Source organism: Microtus oregoni, unplaced genomic scaffold, assembly GCF_018167655.1.
Source record: "Microtus oregoni isolate MIOR12 unplaced genomic scaffold, Mior012 000092F_ref0000046, whole genome shotgun sequence".
In the NCBI taxonomy this organism is placed as follows: domain Eukaryota; kingdom Metazoa; phylum Chordata; class Mammalia; order Rodentia; family Cricetidae; genus Microtus; species Microtus oregoni.
The window spans coordinates 1,024,345-1,049,462 of record NW_024544604.1 but is presented as its reverse complement, the minus strand read 5'-3'; the positions used below and the strand labels follow the sequence as shown (position 1 = coordinate 1,049,462).

Sequence of the window (25,118 nt, the reverse complement as noted above, 5' to 3'; positions counted from 1 at the left end):
TTTTTAAATTGCTGAGGAAAAAATACAGATTGGGGCTGTTTCGGAAAGACATAGGGGTATTGGCAGAATACAAAAGAATGGAGAAAGCTGTTAAAATAATTCTTTTAAAAAGTTTTGTTGTACCACTAGGCGTATATGCTGACACACATCTGTAACCTCACTGCTAGGAGGCTGCATCAGCAGAACAGTGAGCTCCCAGCCAGTCTGAGACCCTGCTAAATAAATAAATAAATAAATCACCAAAACAATTATCACTTTTAAAAGGTTTGCTGAAAAGGGAAGTAAATAAATATATTGTGTTTTATTTTGCTGTGCCAAGAGTTTTTATTTGCATGCAATAAATGTATCTAACCTTTCTATTAAAGCTTCTTAGTTTCCTGTTTGGAGCAGGAATGCAATGTCTGTGGACAGCAAATCTGATACAAATTTTTCACAGTACATTAATTCCTTTCTGGGGCCTTCCCCATTTAGGGGCTTGAGGGGTCTCTCTGCTGGTATCAAAAGCTTTTATTTTTCAGTAACCTCAAAACCTTGTGGCTAATCCATGTCTCCACATTTACAGATGACCACAGTCACCACTGCAGACATGTGACTAACACCAAAACTTCATGTGGTCAATACTCTTCTTCTTGGCTCCCACACAGACACAGGCTCCCACAGACAAGATATGCACGACCAAAGCACCACATATATTAGGACCACAAGGCAAAGAGATACAGATCCTCAAGAACACATTGAGGAGGCAGCAGTAGGCATGGCCATGGCCATCTCCACTCCCACCATGGACCATGCTAATTCCCCAGAATGTGACCACCCTACACACTCAGGCCCAAACAGGAGACCAGCACAGCAAGACACATCATTTCTCATAGAGCTCTATTGTGGCATATAATAATAATAGGTACTCTATATAAATTAAATTAAAAATAAAGCTCCAGCAGGTTGCACAGATTGGCTGTTAATAAATATATCTCTGGGTAATTGTGCCCCAAGACCAGCTCATGACCACTCTCCCTCATCCAGAGAATTATACAAAAATAAATACAGGCTCGGGGGTCGGGGGGGGGCATGCCTGGTTCATTCTAAAATTTCTCACACAATCCGCCATTCCTTCCACTGCACAAGCTCTACTGCGGGAAGCCTGGCGCTGACTACGGAGAGCTCAGAGCTGGGAAGGCCTCTCTCCAATCAAGCACTCTCAAAACCAAAGGACCCAAGTCCCTCACTACACAGGCTACATTTCACCTCCTTGGGGTGACAGAGGAACTGCAAATCTCCAGACCCCGAAGAGGAGGAAATCTGCTGTCACTGATCCTACAGGCAGTCCCTACGAGAACCAGGCCAGAGAGAGGCACAACACAAGCACCAGAAGGGACATACCACTGTTCAAAGCCACAGGAACCACAACTAGCCCAGCCAGGACACCCAGAGTTTGAGTCAAGGGCCCCCAAAGCTGAGGAGCCAAGCCACACATACATTCTGCAGGGGCAGCTGGCATGGGAGACCTCTCTGGGGACTCAGGGTTTAGGCTTCTACCCTCTTCATCCTGGGAGGTCACATGACGGTTGGCTACACTAGAAGGACAAACTTCAGTCCCTGGGGGACTAAGAAGAGCAGCGTGCTGCTCTGGCAGAGCTGGGGCAGCAGGCTCATTATCAGAAATACATAGCAAGCTGCCTGTCCACCCAGTAGGAACCTCCATCCGGGCTTCTGTCCCAGCTTCCCCTGGGGACCTGGCCACCCCAACTATGGGCCTATTCATATGCAAAGAGTTGACATCCTTGCCCACCCCTTTCTCTGGATTCTCAGTAAACTGTCCCTGTGTTCCCAGAATCACAGGGCTGTCACATCTGGAGCCCCCAGCCCATGGGAGCCACACATCTCCCACAGAGCGCGCCCCAGAGAGGATTTCTGGAGGTGATTCCTTAGGGCTGTCTCCGTCGGGGCTAGAGGGAGTGATGGAGAGCCCCTCTTCGCCCTCCCCCTCGTCATCAGGGTCCTCAGTGTCCTTGATGAGCTCCACGCCACACCCCAGGCGCGCATAGTGCAGCGTGATCTCCTCGGCCAGGGCACTGTTCAGGGCCCTCTCGGGGCCAGGCCACTTCAAGATCAGGTCACGGTCCGTGAGTATGCCCAGGGAATGGCTGGGGGACGTCCCTCCATCTGTAGAGCCCTCCCCGCCACCCCCTGCTGCCACAGCAGCCCGCAAGCGGCTCAGGTGAGACAGGTAGAGCTGCTCCAACTCCTGGTCAATGGTGTCTTCACCAAGCAGCTCCTCCAAGCCACTCACAATCTCCAGACCCCGAGCGGGCTCATCTGTCACAGCCCCCATCGTGGGGGCCTTTCGACCCCCTCCGCTTTCCCACGTGGCCTCCACCTGGTGCTGACTGGGTTCCAGGAAGGGCCCAGTGATTCTATCGCTTGCATCTGGCCCTGAGGCCTGGTCCCTGGGAGGGCCACCCAGGCCACGGGTAGATGGAGGAATCCTGATGGCTGGTGTCTGGAGGACCTCTGTAAAAGCCACAGGTGGGTTGCTTCTGGGGATGTCGCCTTCTTCTTGAGGGTTTCTGGTCACTGTAGCTTCAGAAACCTGTTTACAGTATTGCACAGGGAGAGAATGAGAATGGAAGTAGAAGAGGGGAGGGAACAAGAAGAGACAGTAAGAACTGGTAACACCCCACAACCAGTCCCTAGAGTTTTCCAGGCAAAAAGATGTCCAAGAACCCCCTGTGATTCTCTAGCTGCCAAAGACTTGATCGTGTTCGGGCAAGTACACAGAGACCTCTTCTTGCAGTGATAGTGTGAAGTGATTCACTGGGTATCCGTACTCAGTGAATGACTGTCAGGAGCAAATGAATTCATGATGGGTTTTCTCTTTTAAAAATATTTATTTATGAGTTGGTAGGATTGCTCAGTGGTTAAGAGCACTGCCTGCTCTTCCAAAGGTCCTGAGTTCAATTCCGAGCAACCACATGGTGGCTCACAGCCATCTGTAATGAGATCTGGCGCCCTCTTGAGGAAGAGACCTGGTCAGTCGTCCTCATCAACTTAGACCGTGAAACCCAATATGAACAAGTTCAACAGAACCACCATATACGGGCTGCCCACGCATGCTTCAGCATTGCCAAGGCAGACATTTCAAAATTTCAATTTTAGGATGGGTAACAGCATTTGCTGCCAAATATGATAACCTGAGTTTGATCCCCAGGGCCCCTGTGTTGGAAAGGAAAGAGCCAATCCCTACAAATTGTACACACACACATGAATGTAATAAAACATTAATATTTACTTCCTAATTGTCTTTTAAAACAATGCTCAGTCTAGTAGCAACAGTCCCGCTGAACCCCGTCTGAATCTCCAGACATGGTTCTCCACTGAAAGGAACCCAGGCTTCTTAGTAAGACTGCTTTCTCCAGGTTTGGAGCAGGCAAAAAGTACAAAACCGTGATATATAATCATAGCAAGATGTGAGAAGAGGTTCCCAGAATAACGGGAAGTGCTAATAAGTACAAAGAGACAGAAAAAAGACTACTCCTGGCCAGAAATACTTCCATGGAACCATGAAAATAAACAAATGCAGTGGATTCAGAGTCAACAAATAAGTTTTGAATCCATGAATGAATGAATGAATGTGTCATAAGTTTCTTCAGAGAAAAAGTCCAGCCAATAAAAGAAGTAGAATGATAGAATTCAATAGAACTTAATGGAATGAGCTCTGTTTAAGTCAATTTCATAATGCTAGACAACATTGAACAAATATATTTAGCAAAAATAATGGTTTAGTAAATGCAACTTAATAAAACACTAAAGTAAATAAGATTAATGAATTAATGAAAATAGAGTAAGACGGTTATGGTTAGCAAGATGTCTCAGTAGGTAAGGGCATGTGCCACCAAGCCTGAAAGTCACCATAGAAGGAGAGAACTAACTCCTACAAGTTGTCCTTTGACCGTGACACACACACTGTGGCATGCGCACACCTGTGCACATACACAAAAACACACACACACACAGTAAATAAATAGCCGGGCGGTGGTGGCGCACGCCTTTAATCCCAGCACTTGGGAGGCAGAGGCAGGAGGATCTCTGTGAGTTCGAGGCCAGCCTGGTCTACAGAGTGAGTTCCAGGACAGCCAGAGCTGTTACACAGAGAAACTCTGCCTCGCAAAACCAAAATAAATAAATGTAATTTTAAAAATTTTAAATGGAATGAGAAATGTAGTGGGTAAAAAGGAGGTTGGGGAAGGAAAGGGAATGGGAGGAGAAGAGGAAGTGGAAACTGTGGTTGGTACGTAAAATAAAGTTTAAAAATTTAATAAAAAAGAAAAGAAATGTGTTTCCACCTGAATGTAATCAGCCAAACCCAGACTGCATAGAACTCTACATGACAAACAGGGTTTAGTAATAAACAAATTGCAATGAAGAAACTTTGGGATATTAAAAAGTAAAGACACCTATTGAGAGGAAATATAATGTATCAGCTGGGCAGTTTAATCTCAGCACTCAGGAGGCAGAGGCTGGCGGATCTCCAAGTTCAAGGCCAACCTGGTCTACTGAATGAGTTCTAGGACAGCCAGGGCTACATAGAGAAACCCTGTCTCAAAAAAAAAAAAAAGAAAGAAAGAAAGAATAGGAAAAAATAAAGAAATAAGGAAGAAAGAAAAGAGAGAAAATAGAAAAGAAATTGAAGAAGAAATACAATTTATCACCTTGTTTGGGTCCTGGGAATACGCATAAGAAAATTGGATCACTAACCCAATCATTAATGATAAGAAGGAACACTGTTAATTTTCAGAGGTGTGATCATGGCACAATCATTGGGGTTTGTTTTGTTTTGTTTTACAGTTATTTTTCTGAGAAACAAACTACAGAATTCACAAATAGAATGGAATCTGAATTTTTTCCAAATCATTCTCTAGGAAATGGGAAGGGAAAGAGCTATGCTATAAAGTAGGAATGGGCACATGCCAGTATGTGTCGAAGCTGGGTGATGAGTGTTCATTATACTAGGCTCTTTACTTCTATATATACTTTTACTTTAAAAGTTTTATAAACAAAAGTTAAAACACGCACATTTTAAATGTCTCTTCCTCCCCTGCCAACAGCATCATGGTTCACCAGTTTCCTGTTCCCTGGTATCCCTGCTTCTCATCCTCCTCCAACAGGGTCTCACAGCAGACCGCATTCCTCTTCTGCTCATGACCCTCCCTTGTCTCCTCCTCACTGAGAGTGAAAATGCCTAAAGCCTCACCTTGCCTCCCGTGCCCCACCCAGTCTGTCCGCTGCCACCTCCCTGACCTCACTCCTCACCACTCCACTTTGAGCCCCACTTCATTCTACTTTCACAATAGTCTCCTTGCTTTGCTTTGCTTGTTTGTTTTTTCAAGACAGGATTTCTCTGTCCTGGAAGTTACTCTGTAGACCAGGCTGGCCTTGAACTCAGATTCACCAGCCTCTGCCTCCTGAGTGCTGGGATTAGAGGCTGTGCCACCTCTGGCTGGCTCACTCTTATTTCTAGCATACAAGAGTTGAAGCACACCTTAGGAACTTGGCACTTGCCTGGAAGGTTCTTCTCTCGGTTTGTCATGAGGCTCATTCTCTCACCTTTAAATTTCTCTCAAGCCTCATTTCTCAGGCCCCTCCCTCCTCCATTCCCCCTTCCATTCCCCCTCTTGCTCTCCCTCCCTCCATTTTCCCTAAGCAGTCATCTTCATCTCAAATACAATGTATGTAATTTATTATTTCATTATGTCTCTGCCCAATCATGTAATCCCCTTAAGGATGTCATTTGTGTTAAGTTTTCAGTGTCTATAATATGGAACAAGTATTCCCTAACTGTTTGCTAGTTAACAATTAAACCCAATGAATAATTCCAGCCTTCACTTACCCTCATCAAATTCTGGGATTTGTGATCTCACTCCCACCTCCAACTCCACCTCTAGGATAGACAAGAGCTTGTCAGCTCTACCACTGGATCCAGTTGTAGTCACACTGGGAGCTATCTATCAGGCTATTCATACCGAGGTTAAAAGGACCTGCTTACCTGAAGTGTCATCTGGGGCATGGACGGAGAGGGGTGGGGGCCACCAGGGGACCCAGTGACTCTTGAACATCAGGATGTTCTGCCAGAGAGAAGAGAAGGGCAAGGTTGAAGCAAGACAGATATACAAGCAGCCTCATCCTGTTCATCTAGGAAACCAACTGGAAGTTTGCACTGGAAGCTTTGTGTGGCAGTCCAAGGAAGGTGACCTTTTCTTTTTTATAGAAAGAAACAAGGAGGAAAGAAATAGTAAAAGGCCACTAGAAAGGTTAGGTGACATAGCTCCGTAGCAGAGCATTTGCCTAGCGCACACGAAACCTGGGTTCCACCCCCAGCACCATGAAAAATAGTTATGGTATGAAAATGGGCCAGAACTCCCAAAGCCTGGCAGATGCTTACCCCCAAGGGTATTGTCCTCCATGCTCTTCATCCTCAGCTCCTCCTCAAGAGGCCTGTAGGGCAGATGAGACAGCACATAAATCTGACACCCTGAGAGGACAGTTCTGCCACCTATGGGCACTTTCTGTGCCTCTGTGGTGACTCATCCTCACCTAACAGCTATTTTCTCTTCTGCTACTTTTTAATCCCTGACCATAAGAGTCCTATACACTCACTGTAGAAATTTTACAAAATACAGAAAAACATAAGGATGCCTGAAACAAAACAATCACGTGAGCCAGAGGCAAGCACTGTTACAATTTGGAAATTTTCATTCCAGACATTCCCTGAAACCATTTAGATTCTGCGAACATGCTTTCACAGCTGGCTTTGTCCATTAAACAGTGAGAAACATCATTATCGACTTTCGCAAACATTGAAAAATGGCAGCTTTATGCTCCTATCAAATGGCCTTACCATTATCTATGTAGCCATTCCCTTCCTACTGAGTAGCTAGCTTGTTTCCTTTATTTTATTGTTTCAAACCAAATATCAATGGGTAGTTGGGGATCGTTTCTTTAGGGTTTGCTCCTGGCTATCACAGAAGCTATTTTTAAGGGAAGGGCAGGCAGAAAAGACTAGGGGACACAGGAAGCAGCAGAGGCGAAGAAGGAAGGCAAAGGGAGAATGGGAATGGGAAGGGAGCCCGAAAGGCCTGTGTCCCCCTCTCCACCCCTCCTTGGTCCCCATACCAGTCTGGTAGGACCCATTGCCTCCTTGTATACAACATAGGGAACATAGGGAACTCCAGAGTAAGACTCAAAAGCCAGATATCTGGCCTGGCACAGAGCAGTAGCTAAATCAATGGGAGAAATCTATTGGTCTAACTGCTCCTCTGGCAGCCAAGTAAGATCCTTGAGAGGCCTAGGCCAAGTATGTCAGCCAGATCCTACCAGGAGCAGGACTTAATCATGGCGCAATCACTGTTCATATTCCTACATGGGAGTCTCAGATGTTCACAAATAAGACAAATGAAGGAAACAATGATTACAAGAGCAATGATGACAGGATTCAGAGACCTGAGGAGAACTGAAACGATCAACTCTTTCTTCCTAAGAGCTAATAGGGCGCTGCTGACACTTTTGAAAAAGGTTGCAACTGAGAAAATACCTAATCAAATGCCTCACTCACCAAAATTATCTCCACAGAAACAGAATGCCACTAGCAGGTCTGGGCACAGTACTCTGGTGTTAGCCAATGGGGTACATGTAACGCATGCACCGAATTAATAATCATGGTGACTGCAAGCCAACAACATATAAATTCTTTGAAGTGGGTAGTTCTGCTAGCCCCCCTTGTGGATAATGAAGCAGAGGCTAAACTCAAGATTCCACGGGCAGGATCAAAACCCAGAGTTAACCAAGCTCATGCTGTTTGGATAAGAGACTGTGATTGTACCCAACCCAGCCTCCAGCCCTATCTAGAAACAGAGGGAAGAAGCAATAATAACAGACAAGTAGATGCCCTCCCTCCCTCCCTCCCTCCCTCTCAAGGGGATTGTTTTCCAGCTGCCCATCACCCACAGTTCCATTACTTGTCCAGTTCCACGGCATGCATGGCTAGACTCCAGAGAGCAGTTACAGGAACCTGTTCTCAGCACACTGGAGGAAGGAGCTTTAACTAATACAAGGGCCTAGAGGCTAGAATCATTGGAAGGGGTACTTAGTCCTTCTCTGGAGTCTAGGACTCATGGATCCCAGCAGAGGTGCTTTTGTCTGAATAGTAGAGAGCCTTGGCAAGCGACTCTGGGAGCCCAGCCAGAAACTTCCACATAATACAGATGAGAAGATTCAGGAAAAACTACTTTAGTCCTGAGCCAGTCTATTCAGTGGGTCTAAAATCCAGGCCTTTGGGGCTACAGCTCCATGACTTCTGCCTGGCAGAAACACTTGCCTTCGTTTTTGCTCTTAGATCATCTTACTGAGGTCTTCTAAAGTAAAATCCTTCACAACCCGCCCCCCAACTGGACAAAAGGCAGCTCTTCCTCCCAGGCCAGCTCTACACAAGCATCCTGTAATCTGGCTTAATCCTGACATGCACAACGACCAAGCTTCGGTTAAGTATACATGTGCGTGAAAAGAGATACAAGCAGCAGCCACTAGCAGAAGAGACTTCTAGGCAGATCAAGAAAAATAAATTTAAAAAGAAGTTCTTCAGCCACCACACCTCTTCCACTGCTAAAGCCTTCCAAATACAGCCCAAACCAAGAGCCGCCGAGTCAGCAGAAGCAAGCAAGTTGTTTTCCCAGCCTCAAAGAGTTGGGAAGAAAAGAAGGAGTCAGGGGAGTCAGGGGCCATTGCGCCTCACCTCCTCCACTGTGGGCCTTTTTGTTACTACATCAAAGTCGATTGAAAAGCCTTCTTTCAAAACAGCAACTTCTCTTTCTCCCAAATGTAGAAACTAAGAATGAAGGAACTGTGTCTCTAGCCACTAACTACACTCCATACTGATAACATTCAGAAACGGCCCCACTTGAAGACACTGTCTCACAGTAGGCAGGGTATGCGTGCGTGCGTGCATGTGTGCGAGTGAGTGTGGTGTGTTTCAACGGTCTTTCACAGTAACCATTTTGGAGGCAGCTGTGAGTGCAATCAAAATGAGGAAAGGAAGGGAAGGTGTAAGTGCACCCTGACTCACAGAGCAGTAACAGTTCTTAGAAAAATGGGGAGGCCGATTAAGAACAAAACTGTACCTGCAATGTGCCTTTTAACTTTCAAGAATAAAACCTGCTCTTTTGGCACCAGTCCCACAAATGCCATGTGGCATCCTCTCAAGGGCCGCGAGTACACAGTGGGCCAGGACGCACGCTGCCGGGGATGTTTTGGCATGCCTTATCTGAGTGTCTATGAACATTAGTCAGGTCCATCTTCTCTAGAATGGACTACTCTATTGGGGGTGAAAATCCTTCCTGCCACTAAGAAACTCAATGGCTGCTTGACTTCAGAAAGTGGTAGCAATGGCCCCAGGCCAGGCCAGCCAAGGCAGAATAGAAAGATTGCCAGGGAGAATGAATGAATGAGCAAATGAGGGCTCACAAGTCCCAAAGAGAAGTGCAAAGTAGCCTCGGTCCTATGACTGCCACCACTGTCCTCTGGGTCCTGTGTGAGCACACCCAGCCCTCCAAGTTTCAAAGTGGGTCATGTGCTGAACCCCAAAGGGAAACACCACAGAGCCTGGCTCCCATGGAGACAACCTGATGATGCTGTCTGGGGTGTGGGGAAATGGCTTCACAAAGTTGCTCCGAGATACCTGGAATTCTAGTTACCCTAAGCCATGTGCTTTGGGGTGGGGCAGGGGGTGGGGTGAGGAGGCTGTGAAAGCCACCAAGTTATGTAGAACACTGTCTTGCCTTCAACAAGTATCAGCCCCAACTCTAGGTCTCGTGCACTGTGGAGCAACTTACCATACCTCGGGCTTCTTTTATCTCACTGACACTTTTATGCTCACAGCCCAGGGTGAGAAAACCATTTTTCCTCCTAACCCACCACATCCACACGAGTAAATACAGACACAGACACACTGAGAACTGAAACAGTTGTCCTCCGAAACGATACTTACCTCTACTGCACGGCATTATGTACTGTGCTAGTTCCTACACCACTTCCAATGTTTGTTGGAAGCTAGCAAACTGATTTTGCATCTCAATAAATGGCCAGAAAATGCAATGTTGAATAATCCCAGCTCTACTACAAGCCAGCTGTGTGACCTGGGGCACAGTATCTAACTGCCTGAACCTCAGTCTTCTCATCTAAAAGAGATGATGGCAGTATTTTACCAAGCTGTTGAATAGACTGGGGGAGCATGAAAAGCACCGATAAAGTGCTTACAACTAATTCCTTCTGAATTCCCAAAGAAACTGAAACTCGTAAGAGAAAAGCAACTTGTCCAGCTCTGCCCAGCTCGAGGACCTCTCTGCTAGCCTAGCTCTGCAGTTCCAAACTTAGGGCTACTACACAGTCCCAGACCCCTGCTCTGCCACTCCTGTGTGCAGCCTCCAGCCCACAGCCTTAACCACGATGCCCTAGCAGTTTTCTGTGGAACAAAGGGACATCACTTTCGCATGAAATCCTCTCTCCAGACAACTCAGATGAGCCCTAGCCCACCCTGTTTCAATTCATGTCCCTCAGGCTGTCGGCTCAGCTATGACTCAGCTATCCATTCAGTCACAGGGACACTTAAAAACCTCTGAGGCGTTGCTGTGCGTCACAGCTAGTGACAGGAGACACACTGGTGAGCAAACCCAACTATGAAATTTAGAATTTGATGTGGAGACATTTGAAAAAATACTCAAACTCATTATTTCAACAAATATTTATTGAGCACCTACTAAGTGCCATGCATCATGGCAGGCCTGTGAGAATACAGTGGTCACCAATGCAGAGCATGTCCCTACCCCTCACGGAGCTTACAGTCTAGCAGTGCAGTCACACAGTAACCCCTACTAAAGGTCTCGCTCCAGACTGAAGTCAGAGCCCCTAGAAAAGGAAGGAGCATGCTAGAACACTAGGCCCTGGCACACACTAGAATCAGCAAGGGTTTAAGGATGCTTAGAAAACAAATGAGGGGCATGTGTGGTCAGGAAATAAGAGGTTGTTTGGGAGCAGTATGTGGGAGACAGTTGAGCATGAGAAAGCTAAGGATTCAGTCAAGTGAAGACATCAAGTTGGTAAGTGAAGCTAAAAGAACGAGGAGAAAGAGAAGGGCCAGAGATTTCCGGGGAAAACTATCAGAGTGTGGTGGTCCTGAGGCCAGGGACAGAGGAAACCGAAGTAGGACTAGTCAGCCATTTCAAGAATGAATGAAAGCCACAAAGCCATCTCAGTTTGACCAAATCCAGGGACTACTAAACATGTGAGGTGAGCAAGCAGAGGAAGCAAGCGCTGGTGACTTTTGGGTAAAGGGACAAGGGTGACCATCAGGTACTGACCAGAAGCAGAGGGCAAGGTAGTTGGCTAAGACAGAGGCTCTGGCCTGAGGATAAGTCAGCAGAAAAGACCGGGTGAGAGGAACAGGGAAAGAGTTAACAGGACAGAAATGAGGCTTACGATCTCAGATTCTGGAGCAAACGGCAAAAACTGAAGCTCTGGGGCAAAGAACATGTGAGGTGAGCAAGCAGAGGAAGCAAGCGCTGGTGACTTTTGGGTAAAGGGACAAGGGTGACCATCAGGTACTGACCAGAAGCAGAGGGCAAGGTAGTTGGCTAAGACAGAGGCTCTGGCCTGAGGATAAGTCAGCAGAGAACAGCCTAAAACGGGGACAATGTGAGGGGTATTGGTGTTCAGAGGTGAGGGCTCTGAGTGATAGGGAGTTCCATTCTGATGGTATATCTATTATGTTTGGGCAAGCAAAAGGCAGAGTCTGAAGGTAAAGAATAAGTGAGAGGATGTCATGAAAGAGGAGCTGAGGGTGGGTCAGAGAACGGACAAGATTACCAGGCAGGGTGGAAGGCACTCCTGAACTAGGGGTAAGGCTCCCATTAGGCTCTGGGGCATTCTCTAACTTGACCTGCCCGTGTTGATCAGTGATACAAATAAAACTAGGAACTTAGAGAGGCTAGGAGTGGACAGGCTGCCCTGAGGAACCCCTCTTAGAACTGAGGGGTCTACACGAGGAGAATTTGACGGGTACAGGACACACATTCTCAGGGAAGCAAACAGTATGAGCAAAGACCCGGAGCAAGAGGAGTGACAGAAGGGACGTGGTGACAAGAGCTCAGGAAAACAGGATAATGCAAGACTACATGACAGCAGAAGGCAAGCTGGAGAACGGAGAGGAGGGTAAGGGCCCGTCAGACTTTGGTTGATCTTTATTTTGAAGAGGAATAGGACATCTCCTCAGAGTATAAAGCCAAGACAGACCAGAAGGCCTCCATCCGTTACCAGTCCTAGCACCGAGGACTCCAATGCTATTTACTCATGCAGTTAAGAGGGATTAAAGCAGTCTAGCCCACAGAAAGCAGTCAAGAATGAGACTATACAAAAATATTCAGCAAAGTACCTAGCAAAGAAAAGGAGCGCAGCCATGTGTCACTTGGTAAGGCTTAACCCTGCCTCACCACCTGGCTATAGTACAAGCCCTTGGGTATCTTAGATCCAGTCTGGGTCTTCTTTGCTTCTTCCTAGCCCTGTGCTCAGCACATAACAGGCCCTACAAAAAAATGCTTGCTGTTGGATTATCTCTAAACCTAATGGGTACTGAAAACCTGGTCCTGCAACCCAGGGAAAGCATGCCTGAGCCTCTTGACTATATCCTCATGGCTGCCAAACATCTCCACTGACCCCACCTGTCATGGCCCAGCTACACAGTGGGCCTGCAGCCAACATTTCTGAAGCCCTCTACAGCAGGCCTCCCACAGATAAGAAAAGAATAAAGACAGAGGTGATGGAAACCAAGGGGAGGGGAGGAGAAGGGAACAAGGAAGAGGCAAGGGCAATGGAGGGGAAGACAATGAGAGTGAGAGGGAAGGAGGGAGAGGAGAGGGTACAAAGGGACGGGTGAAAAAAGAAAATGATTCTCACAGCAATTTGAAAATCGTATGCATGCATTATCAGCATCTCTACGTTATGGGAATGGAATATAACATAAAAATAAGTTCTTGCAAACTAAAATCTAACCTCTGAGACACAGTCAATTAGAAGAATAAGAAAATAAAGTACAATAAGTCATCTCTCTCACTTCCTTCCAACAAAGGCAGGTGATGGAGAGACAAATATCTACTGTGAGTGTGTGTATAAATGTGTGTGTGTATAAAATGATGCATTATCAATTCTATACAAGTATAAATTAAACACACTTCATCATCTAATGAGGAAAACAGGAATAATTATCAAGGAAGCTTTTCGCAAGGTGAAGAAATACAGTGTTCATGCTCCAAGAATTTACTGTACCCTGAGCATAATTACAAAAAGGATGTAAATTAAGCCCAGACTTCTACTATTATCACTTTGTTCTTTGAAGTATCAGAAACACAAGGATAAAAAGAAAAGCCCCAAATATTCCGGGGTCAGTAAGCCCCACAAATAGACACAGACACTGTATCATATTAGCAATACGAGACTCTAGGAGATAATGGAATAAAGTCTCACAATTTTGAGAAAAATACTTTTTTATTTAAAATTCTGCATAAGCTAACTACCAACCAAATAAAAGATAGTTTCAGATATGCAAGAACTCAGATAATGAACCTCTTATTTCATGAAGAAGACAGTTTAGTTAGAATAAAAAGCAAGGGAGAAACAGGAAATATGAAAGAAAATGGTGGCACTGACCCAGAAATCCAGTGGAAAGCCCAAGGTTGCAGCTGTACAGCAGACCTAAAAGGCAACGAGTCTACATTAGAACAGGAAATCAAGAAGCTCCCAGAAAGACTCCTCAAGAAAGTGTCCACACATTCTGAGAAACGGACACAGTGAGGAGCAAACAGGAAGACATTAGAAAGCCACAAAGATGGTCACCATGGGAAGACAAGCAGGAAAACCTCTAGAAACAGACATGTAACAAAAACACAGACCCATCAAATCTGGCAATGATCCCAAAGAGCTGATTAAGAAAAGGCAAATCCACCTGAAGCAGATGCTGAGCCCATTCTCCTTGGATGAGAAGGGGCTACACTGGCCTTTAGAAACAGAGACAGAACGTTAATACCCTATTTCCTCTCCTAAGCTATCTTCTACCCTCTTGTCTGATCCACTCATTCTTTAAATCTCCAATGTCTGAAGTATTTGCTGAGCAACCTATTTGCTAAGCACTGTTCAGAATCTAGAAATGAAACAATGACCAAAATAAGCCGCAAGTGTGCCCCGTGGAATAAATTCAATGACTATTATTCTCGAGAGTCTGCTAAGCAACTGTTTTTCTCTGAACTGTTTCGGGCTGAACATTTCTTCCTTTCTGCTCTTTAAGAACACTTAACTCTTTCGAGAGCTGCTTTTATAATTTTACATTACCATCTAGGATGTAAAGAATATAAAATATTTATTAGTATTATTTACACCTACAGTAGGCCTCTATCAAAAAATGTGTTCCAAATCATTTCATTCAAATGACATATAAAGTTGTCAAACTTGTAAAGTACTATAAAACATTATTAGGAACTATACAGATGAGGAAGCCGAAGTCCTTTTCAGTTAAGATATCTGCCCCAGATCATCAGTCTAGTTCATAGAAAAATTAAAACTTAAATTCATCATGTTAAAGGTCTAGGTTCATTGTGTGTGAGTATACGTGTGTGCATGTATATATGTATTTGTGTATAATATATGCATCTATTATATACATGTATGTTATATATGACCTATACATATTATATTATATACATACACACATACATATAAAATAAACCCAGATCTTCAACATGATTCATCAACTCAATACATATTAGGTTGGATGGAAGCAAGTATCCAAAACAAAAATGAGCCTAAAGCTAAGAGAATAACCTTGGGCAACTTCTTAAAATGTTTCCAAGTATAGGATAAACCTCTAAAATATAGACTTTCTTCCACACATCATTGCACAGCTTCATTAATTACATATGGATCATTTTGAAAACCTCTAATCCAAACTGTAGTTCATCTTTTAAGAGCTTTAATTTCACAGCAATATAAAATGTTAAGATACATAAATGTTTAGAGATGTTAGGTGGCTCTTAATATAACTGGTCATTTTTAAATTCCTTCAAAAGAGACTTTCTAACATTAATCCCATAAATATGCTACATTACTCTTTTTAAATGAAAACTTAATAATGTTTACATTAACTTTCACTTACAACGACAGAACATAGTTGTTTATGAGCTGAAGGAGGTTGAGATTAAATCTATCAAGGTGGACATTTTTTAAAATAGGCAAAAAGTTAAACTCAAAAACACTACATAACTTTCATAAGTCAGAGAAAAACACCCTGGTGTTTCACATATACCAAAGTTATGAGCACGCCATTTTGGGGGCAGACCTTCTTTGATATATAGCCATAGCTATCCAATAATTGGCATTATTATACCAAAATATAATACCCATGCAAATTACAATTTATCATTATAACACCAAATAGATGGGTAATTATTTTATATTCACAGGAGGAACAGCCAATTGATCTTGTCAATCTAACAAACATTTATTAAAGCCTTGCTGACGTGAGTGCCTCTTCTAGGGACTGAATATTTCCTAGAAGAAAGTATTAACTCCTGGGGAAGGGAGCCATAACTACTCTTCCCCCACACATGAAAACATACTAATTAAATGTCATTTCCAAGTATATGACAAAACAGCTGAGCTAACTGAAGGGTCACCCAACTTAAAAGATAGTATGAAAATACTGAGGAAGCACGTGTAATACCAAAATTCTGTGATATGTTTATTGATCCAACCTCAAAATTCTGGAATTTATGCCATATGTACAGACACACCCCCAATAGTTACAAACTAAAGGATTCAAAGAACACTGACCAGTGACTAATGCTACAAGAATCAGAGAAAATGCACTGCCCACTGGGATACAGAAGTGTCCCTTTCATCCAAGTTCTAGTTATCACTACCATCTGATGACTCTAGTCTGCCTTGTGCAGGTGTCAACATTTAGACTGATAATTCACACCCTTCACAACCCACCCCAGTTGTAAGCACAGGGTTGTAAGACCAAGATTAAGTCTATATTTTGATCTTCTCTTGTATATTCCCCAAAGAAAGAGGGCAAGTCAAGTTTTGAAGATTTTTGTTAATATCTGTGCTCAAATCAGATAACTCAAAAGTTTTTAAAAAAAGATATTTGAAGCAAACTGCCAAACATGTTCTACAAATTGCTCAATATAGCCAAGAAGAACAACCAAGGCAAAGAGTGGCACAAAGAAATGTGAGTAAGATACCCTCAGCTTGCCTGCTGAGCAAAACAGGTACAAGACCAATAAGAACTATAACAGCAGCCATCACTCACTGTCTCCTTCAAGAACAGCTATGCTAACACACGGTTCTCAAGCTGTAGGGTGCAACCCCTTTGGGGGTCATATCAGATATGCTGCATATCAGGTATTTGTTTACATTACAATTTATAGCAGCAGCAAAATGACAGTTATGAAGTAGCAACAACGGCAATAACTTTATGGTTGGAGGTCACCACAACATGAAGAACTGAATTAAAGGGGCACAGCATTAGGAAGGCTGAGAACTACTCTGCTAGAAGATTTAATCCAATTAATCAATGGATTACTAAATAGATACAAACTGCTTAGGGAATAAAGGTTAATTTCAAATAAAATATAATGTTTTGTTGTTGTCTGGTTAATTGGCTGCTGACAGTCCTGCTATGCAGCTCAGAACTCTCCTGCCTCCGCCTCCTGCACACTGTAGAACTACAAGAATAGGAAAAGAGGGATACAGTGTTAAGCCAGGAATTTATGGGTGAAAATTATGCAAACTCACCAAGACCAGGAAATTGAGAAAACATGGTAACAGAAGGTACCAAACAGCTAAAGATGAGTTCATACTTGCCAGGCAGTGGTGGTACACATCTGTAATTCCAGCACTCGGGAAGCAGAGTCAGGAAGATCTCTGTGAATCCGAGGCCAGTCTGGTCTACAGAGTAAGGTCCAGGATAGCCAGTGCTGTTACCAGGACAAGGCTGTGTGTGACCAGGGCGAGGCTGTGTCTGTGACCAGGATGAGGCTGGGTGTGACCAGGACGAGGCTGTGTCTGTGACCAGGATGAGGCTGTGTGTGACCAGGACGAGGCTGTGTGTGACCAGGACGAGGCTGTGTCTGTGACCAGGATGAGGCTGTGTGTGACCAGGACGAGGCTGTGTCTGTGACCAGGACGAGGCTGTGTCTGTGACCAGGACGAGGCTGTGTCTGTGACCAGGACGAGGCTGTGTCTGTGACGAGGACGAGGCTGTGTGTGACCGGACGAGGCTGTGTCTGTGACCAGGACGAGGCTGTGTCTGTGACCAGGACGAGGCTCTGTCTGTGACCAGGACGAGGCTGTGTGTGACCAGGACGAGGCTGTGTCTGTGACCAGGACGAGGCTGTGTCTGTGACCAGGATGAGGCTGTGTGTGACCAGGACAAGGCTATGTCTGTGTGTGACCAGGACGAGGCTGTGTGTGACCAGGACGAGGCTGTGTGTGACCAGGACGAGGCTGTGTGTGACCAGGACGAGGCTGTGTGTGACCAGGACAAGGCTGTCTGTGACCAGGACAAGGCTGTCTGTGACCAGGACACCAGGACAATCAGGTACACTAGTGTAGTAGCAGTTTTCTGTTGTTGTTGTTGGTGGTGGTGGTTTTTCTTTTTGTTTTGTTTTTTATAATCTTTTGACTCTTTGGGGGCCCACTACCCAGCTACCAAATAAATACACTCATGGAGGCTTATTATTGCTTATAAATACCCAGCCTTAGCTTGGCTCGTTTCTAGCCAGTTTTCTTAAATTATCCTGTCTACCTTTTGCCTCGGCTTTTATCTTTATCCCATATAGCTTTCTTTACTTCTTACTCCACAGCTTGCTGAGTAGCTGGGTGGCTGGCCCCTGGAGTTCACATCCTTCTTTCAAGGGTGTGGGAAGTCCTTCTTCATATGTGTTGCTTTTATTGGTTAATAAAGAAGCTGCTTTCGGCCAATGGCTTAACAGAGTAAAGCCAGGCTGAAAGAGATTATAGAGAGAGTACACAGAATCAAGGAGAAGCCATGTAGCCACCGCCAGAGACAGACACCTCTGCTGAAGACCACTGAAACTTTGCTAGTAGGCAACAATATCGTGGTGATGCACAGATTAATGGAGATGGGTTAGTTTATGATATAAGAGGTAGCTAGAAATATGCTTAAGCTATTGGCCAAACAGTATTGAAAATAATATGGTTTCTTGTGATTATTTTGTGTCTGGGCAGCTGGGAACAAAAGAACAGCCTCCTCCAAAAGACTGGCATGTGAGCATGTGCCAGCTAAATCCACATAAAATGTGAAAGAGCTCAGAAACAATTCTAGACACAAAAGAACAGAGCTAAGCACGGCTTCTTGGTAGCTGGCAATTTTTTTTTCCGGATGAACTCGTTTGCTGGCAATGAGTTTAAGAGAAGTCTTCCTGACTCAGCATTGACAACAAAAACAACATGGCTCCTTTAAGAAGGCTTCCTAGTTTGAGCTAGTTGCATGAACAGCTCTGGATCTTTCAGGAGACTGAACACTTAAATGGGGTTTGTGAACAGAATGCTACAAACTGCTTAATGGTGTGACATAGACCCACTGCATACTTGAAACTGGGGCACTGTCCATGGCTGCAGAGGTGGTGAACATGCCTCTGCCATGTTGAACCAGGCAGGGACAAAAGGCAAAAAAACAAACAAAAAAAAACACCTTAGTCCTAGCCACACCAGCTTAGCATTAAAAAAAAAATGGCGCTCTTGGTCAGAAAATAATTACAGATACATTACACATGGATTCAGAAATAAAACGGAAGACTTCTAAATGGTCACAGTGTTGGATAAATGTACATAGGCTTGAAAGAGAGAGGAAAAAGAGTACAGACAGTTATAATTAAAAGATTACAGTCATATGTTCAAGGAATAAAGATAACAGCACAAATATTAAACTTGTAAAAAAAAGTAATAGAGTAAGAAAAATAAGCCACGTAAAGATGGAATATACACAGAGAGTCTGAATTAGGTTTATTATTGTTTTCTTTGAATGTTTTGACTATGAATGAGCTAAGTAGAGAGAAACATTTCATTGGCTGGGCTGCTAAACTAAACCAACATATATGTTTTAAAGGTATCCTGACTTCAAAATTTGGGTCTAAGGATTTGTTGCTTTGGAAAAGATGTTCTTTTGTTTCCACAGAGGATGAGAACCTGTGAATTCCTACCATATTAATGCGGTTTAATGGAACAAGATCCCCCGCAAAAGGTCACCATGAACAACCCCAAAGTTACTTCGCCCAACAAAAAGAAGGAAGCAGTTTGGAGAGAACGATGCCCAAATTCCCAAATATTGTTTATAATGTTTGTTTACATTTAAAGTTGAGATATGCTAAAGAGATGGATACTTTGCATTGGTATGGATCTTGGTTTATGGATACAAATTTAGGTTCAATTTTGCTATATATATTTATGCTCTTGATTAAGGTATTGTGTTTGTGCAGCCCATTTAAAAAATGTAATGTATAATTAAGAAATATAGGTTAATAGAAAATCATCAATAATAGTCAAGCTTGTAGCCATGTTAGTTAGGTTTTCTAGATATACAGAGATATATTTCAGTTAGATAGGTTTTCTTCAAACCTTTCAAAGACCTTTCAGAATATATCATTTAAAATATTTTCAAAACCGAGGCTTTTCATGACAGCAAGACTCATCTGCTCCTGGCAGTACCAATGTACTTCAAGAGAATGATAGGCACCGAAGAGACTCCTTATGAAGTTTGTTGGCCATTTGGGCAAGAGACTGCTCTTGCCTGGACTGCTTGATGGTATGCTGTATGAACTGGACATACAGGACCCACAAAAAAATGACTGCTGAACTTGCCTAAAATAGGTAAGATAGTCCTTCCTGCTTCACGGAAGAGTCTGTCAAACATTCTGCAGGACACAGAAGACAGTGACTGACAAACTGCCAATAAAGGCAAAACAGTCTTTCAAATTTCCTGCTTCATAGAAAACACTGCCAGATACTATGGGCCTGTAGGCTGAAGATGGATGCCCCAATGGTACAGAATAACTTTGGGTGGCTGTCCAGACAGCGAGATATCTCAATTCTAAAGTTTTAGAAGTTGTTTACAATATACTTCTTGTTTACTTAGGTGATATTATATCCTTCTGGAGTCTTTGATGGAGTTGAAGAATAGATAGTTATAAATATAGTTTTCCTTAGTTATGATAGAAGATAAAGCAGATATAAATATTTAACTGTAATTCTTGCTTGATACCTGTTATATGTAATTTTACTACGTCAAAGTTAAAACCTTCCTTTTTATTTAAACGGAGAAGGGGAGGTGATGGGGAGGTGATACATGGTATCAACATGTTTTATTGCCACTGGTTAATAAAGAAGCTGCTTTCGGCAATTGGCTTAACAGAGTAAAGCCAGACTAAAAGATTATATATATGTGTGTGTGTGTGTGTGTGTGTGTGTGTGTGTGTATACATATATATATATATATATATATATATATAGAGAGAGAGAGAGAGAGAGAGAGAGAGAGAGAGAGAGAAGGCAGAGTCGGGGAGAAGCCATGTAATTGCCACCAGAGACAGATGCCTCAGCTGGGGACCAATAAAACTTTGCTCGTAAGCCATGACCTCGTGGTGATACACAGATTAATGGGTTAGTTTAGGATATAAGAGCAAGCTAGAAATATGGTTTCTGTGTGATTATTTCAGATTGAAGCAGCCGGGAACGAACAAACAGTATCCAGCAACACCCCTCTTCCCAGATTTCTCTTCCTATTTTATTCTCTCACTGCCAGCCCTGCCTATCCTTTGTCCTGCCTCTATATTGTCCATTCAGGTCTTTATTAGACCAATCAGGAGTTTTAGAAAGGCAAAGTAACACAGCTTCATGGAGTTAAACAAAATGCAACATAAAAGAATGCATCTTTGCGTCATTAAACAAATGTTCCATGGCATAAACGAATTTAACACATCTTAAAATAATATTCTACAACACAGAAGCACCATCTTCTTTCTGAGCAAGAAGGAGGAAAGAAAACCAAAGAAACAAGCTGAGCAAGGGTTGCTTTCTCAAAAGATACCTATAAATTAAAAAATAAAGTCCAGAAGACAAAGACAAAGAACAAATTCTGAATGGGGAGGAACAATATTAGAAATCCAAACTTACCAAGAATCCACTTAGCCTTACTGTTGCAGGATACTTGGTGACACTGTGTAAAAGGCACCTTCTGACTGGTTTAATAAAGAGCCGAATGGAGGATGAAGATTAACAGAAACAGGTTAACTACATTAAAGAGCTCGTGGGGAACAAGTCCAAGCTAAAGGCGGAGCTCTCATAATTAGTGATAATGTTCTGTGTCATTATTTGTGGGCCAACGAGAAAGACCAACTATACTCTATACCCTAGATGTGAAAGCAGGCTAAAACCCACATCCGTATTATCTCTGCTCAGATTGAATTAATGTGGTCCAGAATTGCTACCTGGCAGAATCAAGCAAAAAGTCTTTGGTGGAAGAAGACATCAATATTCAGAGATCCAAATCATCTCTACTATTTTTATTTCTATTTTTGTAGCTGTTGCTATCACAGGGATTAAGCCTATGGCTTCATGCGTGCTGATGAAGCACCTACCAATAAGCTACATCCCTCAGCTCCATTGCTTTTAAGACAGAATCTTACTACATAGTCCTGGGTGGCCCACAATTCAATATGTAGACCATGCTAGCTTTGAACTTACAGAGTTCAAGATTAATAGAGCCTGCCTCTGCCTCATGAATGATGGAATTGGAGACACTATTTCACAGATAACCAGACACAGACCAAAACAATAAAAATCAAGAAAAAAATAAATGATCACAGAATCAGACTCACAACAGGTTGAGACAGGGAAAGAAAGAAAGGAAGGAGAAGGGAAATGAGAAACGGAGAGGGAGAGAAGAAGGGAGGGAGGGAGGGAGGGAGGGGAAAAACCTAAACACACAATGAGAACTCCAGACGAGAGGGTAAGGGTGCCCAAGCACTGTGTAGGTAACAGAAGCTAAAAGGCTCCCAACACTGATGGCAAATATCAAGTTGCAGAAACAAGATGCCCTGGGCAAACAGCTGGTAGGGAAACACCTAGTTAGCATACTGAGGCCTCAGCAACAGCACTAAAGTCAGAAAGGAAACCAAAAGAAATGTAAGAACTCTACAATGGCTAATATTAATCAACCAATCAATAAAGTCACTATACTAGGTACATAAAAACAAGGAATATATTTCAAAAAAAATTAGATAGATGATAGATAGATAGATAGATAGATGATAGATAGATAGATAGATAGATAGATATGAGATTCATCAAAACAAGACATAAATACCTGCAAAAAGTGTTTAAAGCCTATTCTAGGTACATCAAAGTAAAGTTTCTGAAATCCAAAGGTTAAATCCTAAAAATAGTAACGGATCATCTTCAAAGAAGCAACAGCAAAACTTAGTAGAAGAGACAAAGAAGCTAGACAGTCAAGCGATAGCATTTTCCATGCTAATGAAACTGTCAAGCAAGATTTACAAAGAGAGGGTGGGCTCTGGGTGCAGCTCAGGGGTGGAGAACTGACGCAGCACGCAGGGGTCACTTACATTCCGTCACCAGTACCACAGAAAAGAATAAATGCAACTCAGATTTGAAAATATACTTCAAAAAACACTAAGACTTTATCACCACCTTACACATTTAAAAAAATGCTGTTCTGCATGCAACTGGGAAATGTGGAGAGAAATAAAAAAGCAATTAAAGCAAAACTTCATGGCCAATTATAAACACTGCCAACGTAAATAAAACACCAAGTGTTTATGTATATACATATATATGTATGTACTGGAATTACATAGTAACAAAAAACAACACAGCACATAAACCCTAAGTGGCCACGTTCTCAGGAAAGCACTGTTTTATGACTATGAAAACAACTAGAGTCAATCTGATGGAGGGGGGGAGGTTAGGTTCAATTCCCAACACCTCAAAAAAGAAACGAAACATGTATTTATAGTCCTTTCAATAATAAATATGGAAACGGCCTTGTACTAGAAAGCAAGTCTTCTAATGCTCTTGAGAACTTACACACTGCCAAATGCAGTGACAGGCAAACACGGTACCCACAGGCCCGAGGGATCTCTTGTGCCACTCCAGGCTTGTTTCATGTATAGATATTAAACTACCCTGTGGAGACAGTAACCGGGCTGTTCTAATGCGGGGATCCCATCATGCCAGTGGGCTGAGTCCTTACAAAGGGTATGAAGGGGCAGGACCTCTCAGAGTTTAAGTGGTAAAGCCAATTCTTCAAGATCGTGGTCACATCCACGTCCATCTATAAGAACTGTACTTTGAAAGTGTGTAATTATTGGTACAAAAAAGAAACTTCTTGAATTAACTACCTACTCTGTACTCAAAATAGTAACATTAATATTCTGAAACCATGAAAATAGATGTTTAAAATTTTCTAATTCACATGCTTCTACTCCATCTCTCATCTGGTCATTTTAGGACCAAATGGAGTGAGGTTGGTTCTGAAATGATTTTATAACACTCCTCTAACTACGGGATAATTATTTGTAACACTCCTGTAACTGCGGTGTAACTATTTCAATTGTTCTGCCACTCAAGAATCACCTGATTTACATAAATGCTGGTTAAGAACAATAGAAATCCTAAGATACTTAATTAAAATGTCACAGATGATTTAATCCTCTGTCAAAACAGAGATTATTTAAACTTCTATTTCATTTCCTTTAAAAAAATCTTATTTACTTTATTTTCTCCACAGAAACAAAACTGGAATAAATGTCCAAGTATTTCACCAATCAAAACTTTAAAATGACTCTGGTTAACCACAAATTGATTCAAGTAGTTATGTACTTTTTCTGAATTTATTTTACTGAGACATGTTTGACAGCAATAGCATCATATAGAAACTGAATTACTGTTCTACAGAATTACAAATCATTTCACTGATAATTTTTCTTAGCCACTCACATTAAAAGGTCACTGAGCGTTAGATGTTAGGTTCTGTTAAGTAGTACATTCATTAAACTCACTTCGTGTGTGTGTGTGTGTGTGTGTGTGTGTGTGTGTGTGTGTGTGGTATCTAGAATTCTCATTTTCACACATCTGTTGGACATTGAAAAACCAAAAAAAACATTCAATTATTTTTAAAAATGCAGAAAAAATGACTTCAACTATTTACCAACTATAAAAGGTAATACAGAAAAATTAAGATGAGGAAATGTAATGAATGTCATAAAGTCATCATTTACTGTACTTAGATTACTAAGCATATAATTGCAGTACGAATAAAAATTACCCAGAGTCAGATACTGGGGTTCAGCCCGAAGATCAGAAAAGCAAGGTAGCCAATAACTTACTCTTACCTCTACCTCAGACCAAAATGGTGATCCTGCCTCCAGGAATCACAGAATGAAACTGAGATGTCTCCTCCCATCTTAAATTCCTCTCTACTGCTGGGAGTAAAGGTGTGTACCACCACTGTTCAGCTTCTATGGCTAACTAGTGTGGCTACTGGGATTAAAGGTATGTACCACCACTGCCTGCTCTGTATTGCTGGCCAGTGTGTCTGTCTTACTCTCTGATCTTCAGACAAGCTTTATTTATTAAAACACAAAGGAAATATCACTATATTTCCCCTTTCCTGCCTAAAATAAAAAGGCTATAACTAATATAATAAAAACTATATACAACAACTATATACAATATATACAGGCAATAAATATATCAATAATGTCTGGTCCATCTGCATCTGACAACTTCAGATAATCTGCTCCATATCTAGCCTACCTTGTGAGCCCAAAGTCTTGTACCTAATTTAGTTCCTATCATAACTTGCTTTCTGCGTCTGGTAAACAAGGAAAACTATAACTATCTAGTCTTCAACTCCCTCAGAGACCCAAGAAGGAAATAATATTAACTAAGTAAGAAGTGCAGGCAAGCAACTTTTGAAAATT

At 42.7% G+C, this 25,118-nt stretch overlaps 1 protein-coding gene across 1 annotated transcript in view; it reads right to left on the bottom strand.

Moving 5' to 3' along the window:
* Positions 1-690: 690 nt before the first annotated feature.
* Positions 691-25,118, bottom strand: part of LOC121442623 (protein phosphatase 1 regulatory subunit 3F-like) — a 49,123-nt gene continuing 24,695 nt past the window's right edge. The window contains 6 exon segments of the mRNA XM_041644229.1: positions 691-2,590; positions 6,044-6,063; positions 6,066-6,122; positions 6,440-6,492; positions 11,406-11,449; positions 11,524-11,697. Of these exon segments, the coding sequence (XP_041500163.1) occupies positions 1,328-2,590; positions 6,044-6,063; positions 6,066-6,122; positions 6,440-6,492; positions 11,406-11,449; positions 11,524-11,697 (1,611 nt within the window). The 3' untranslated portion in view covers positions 691-1,327.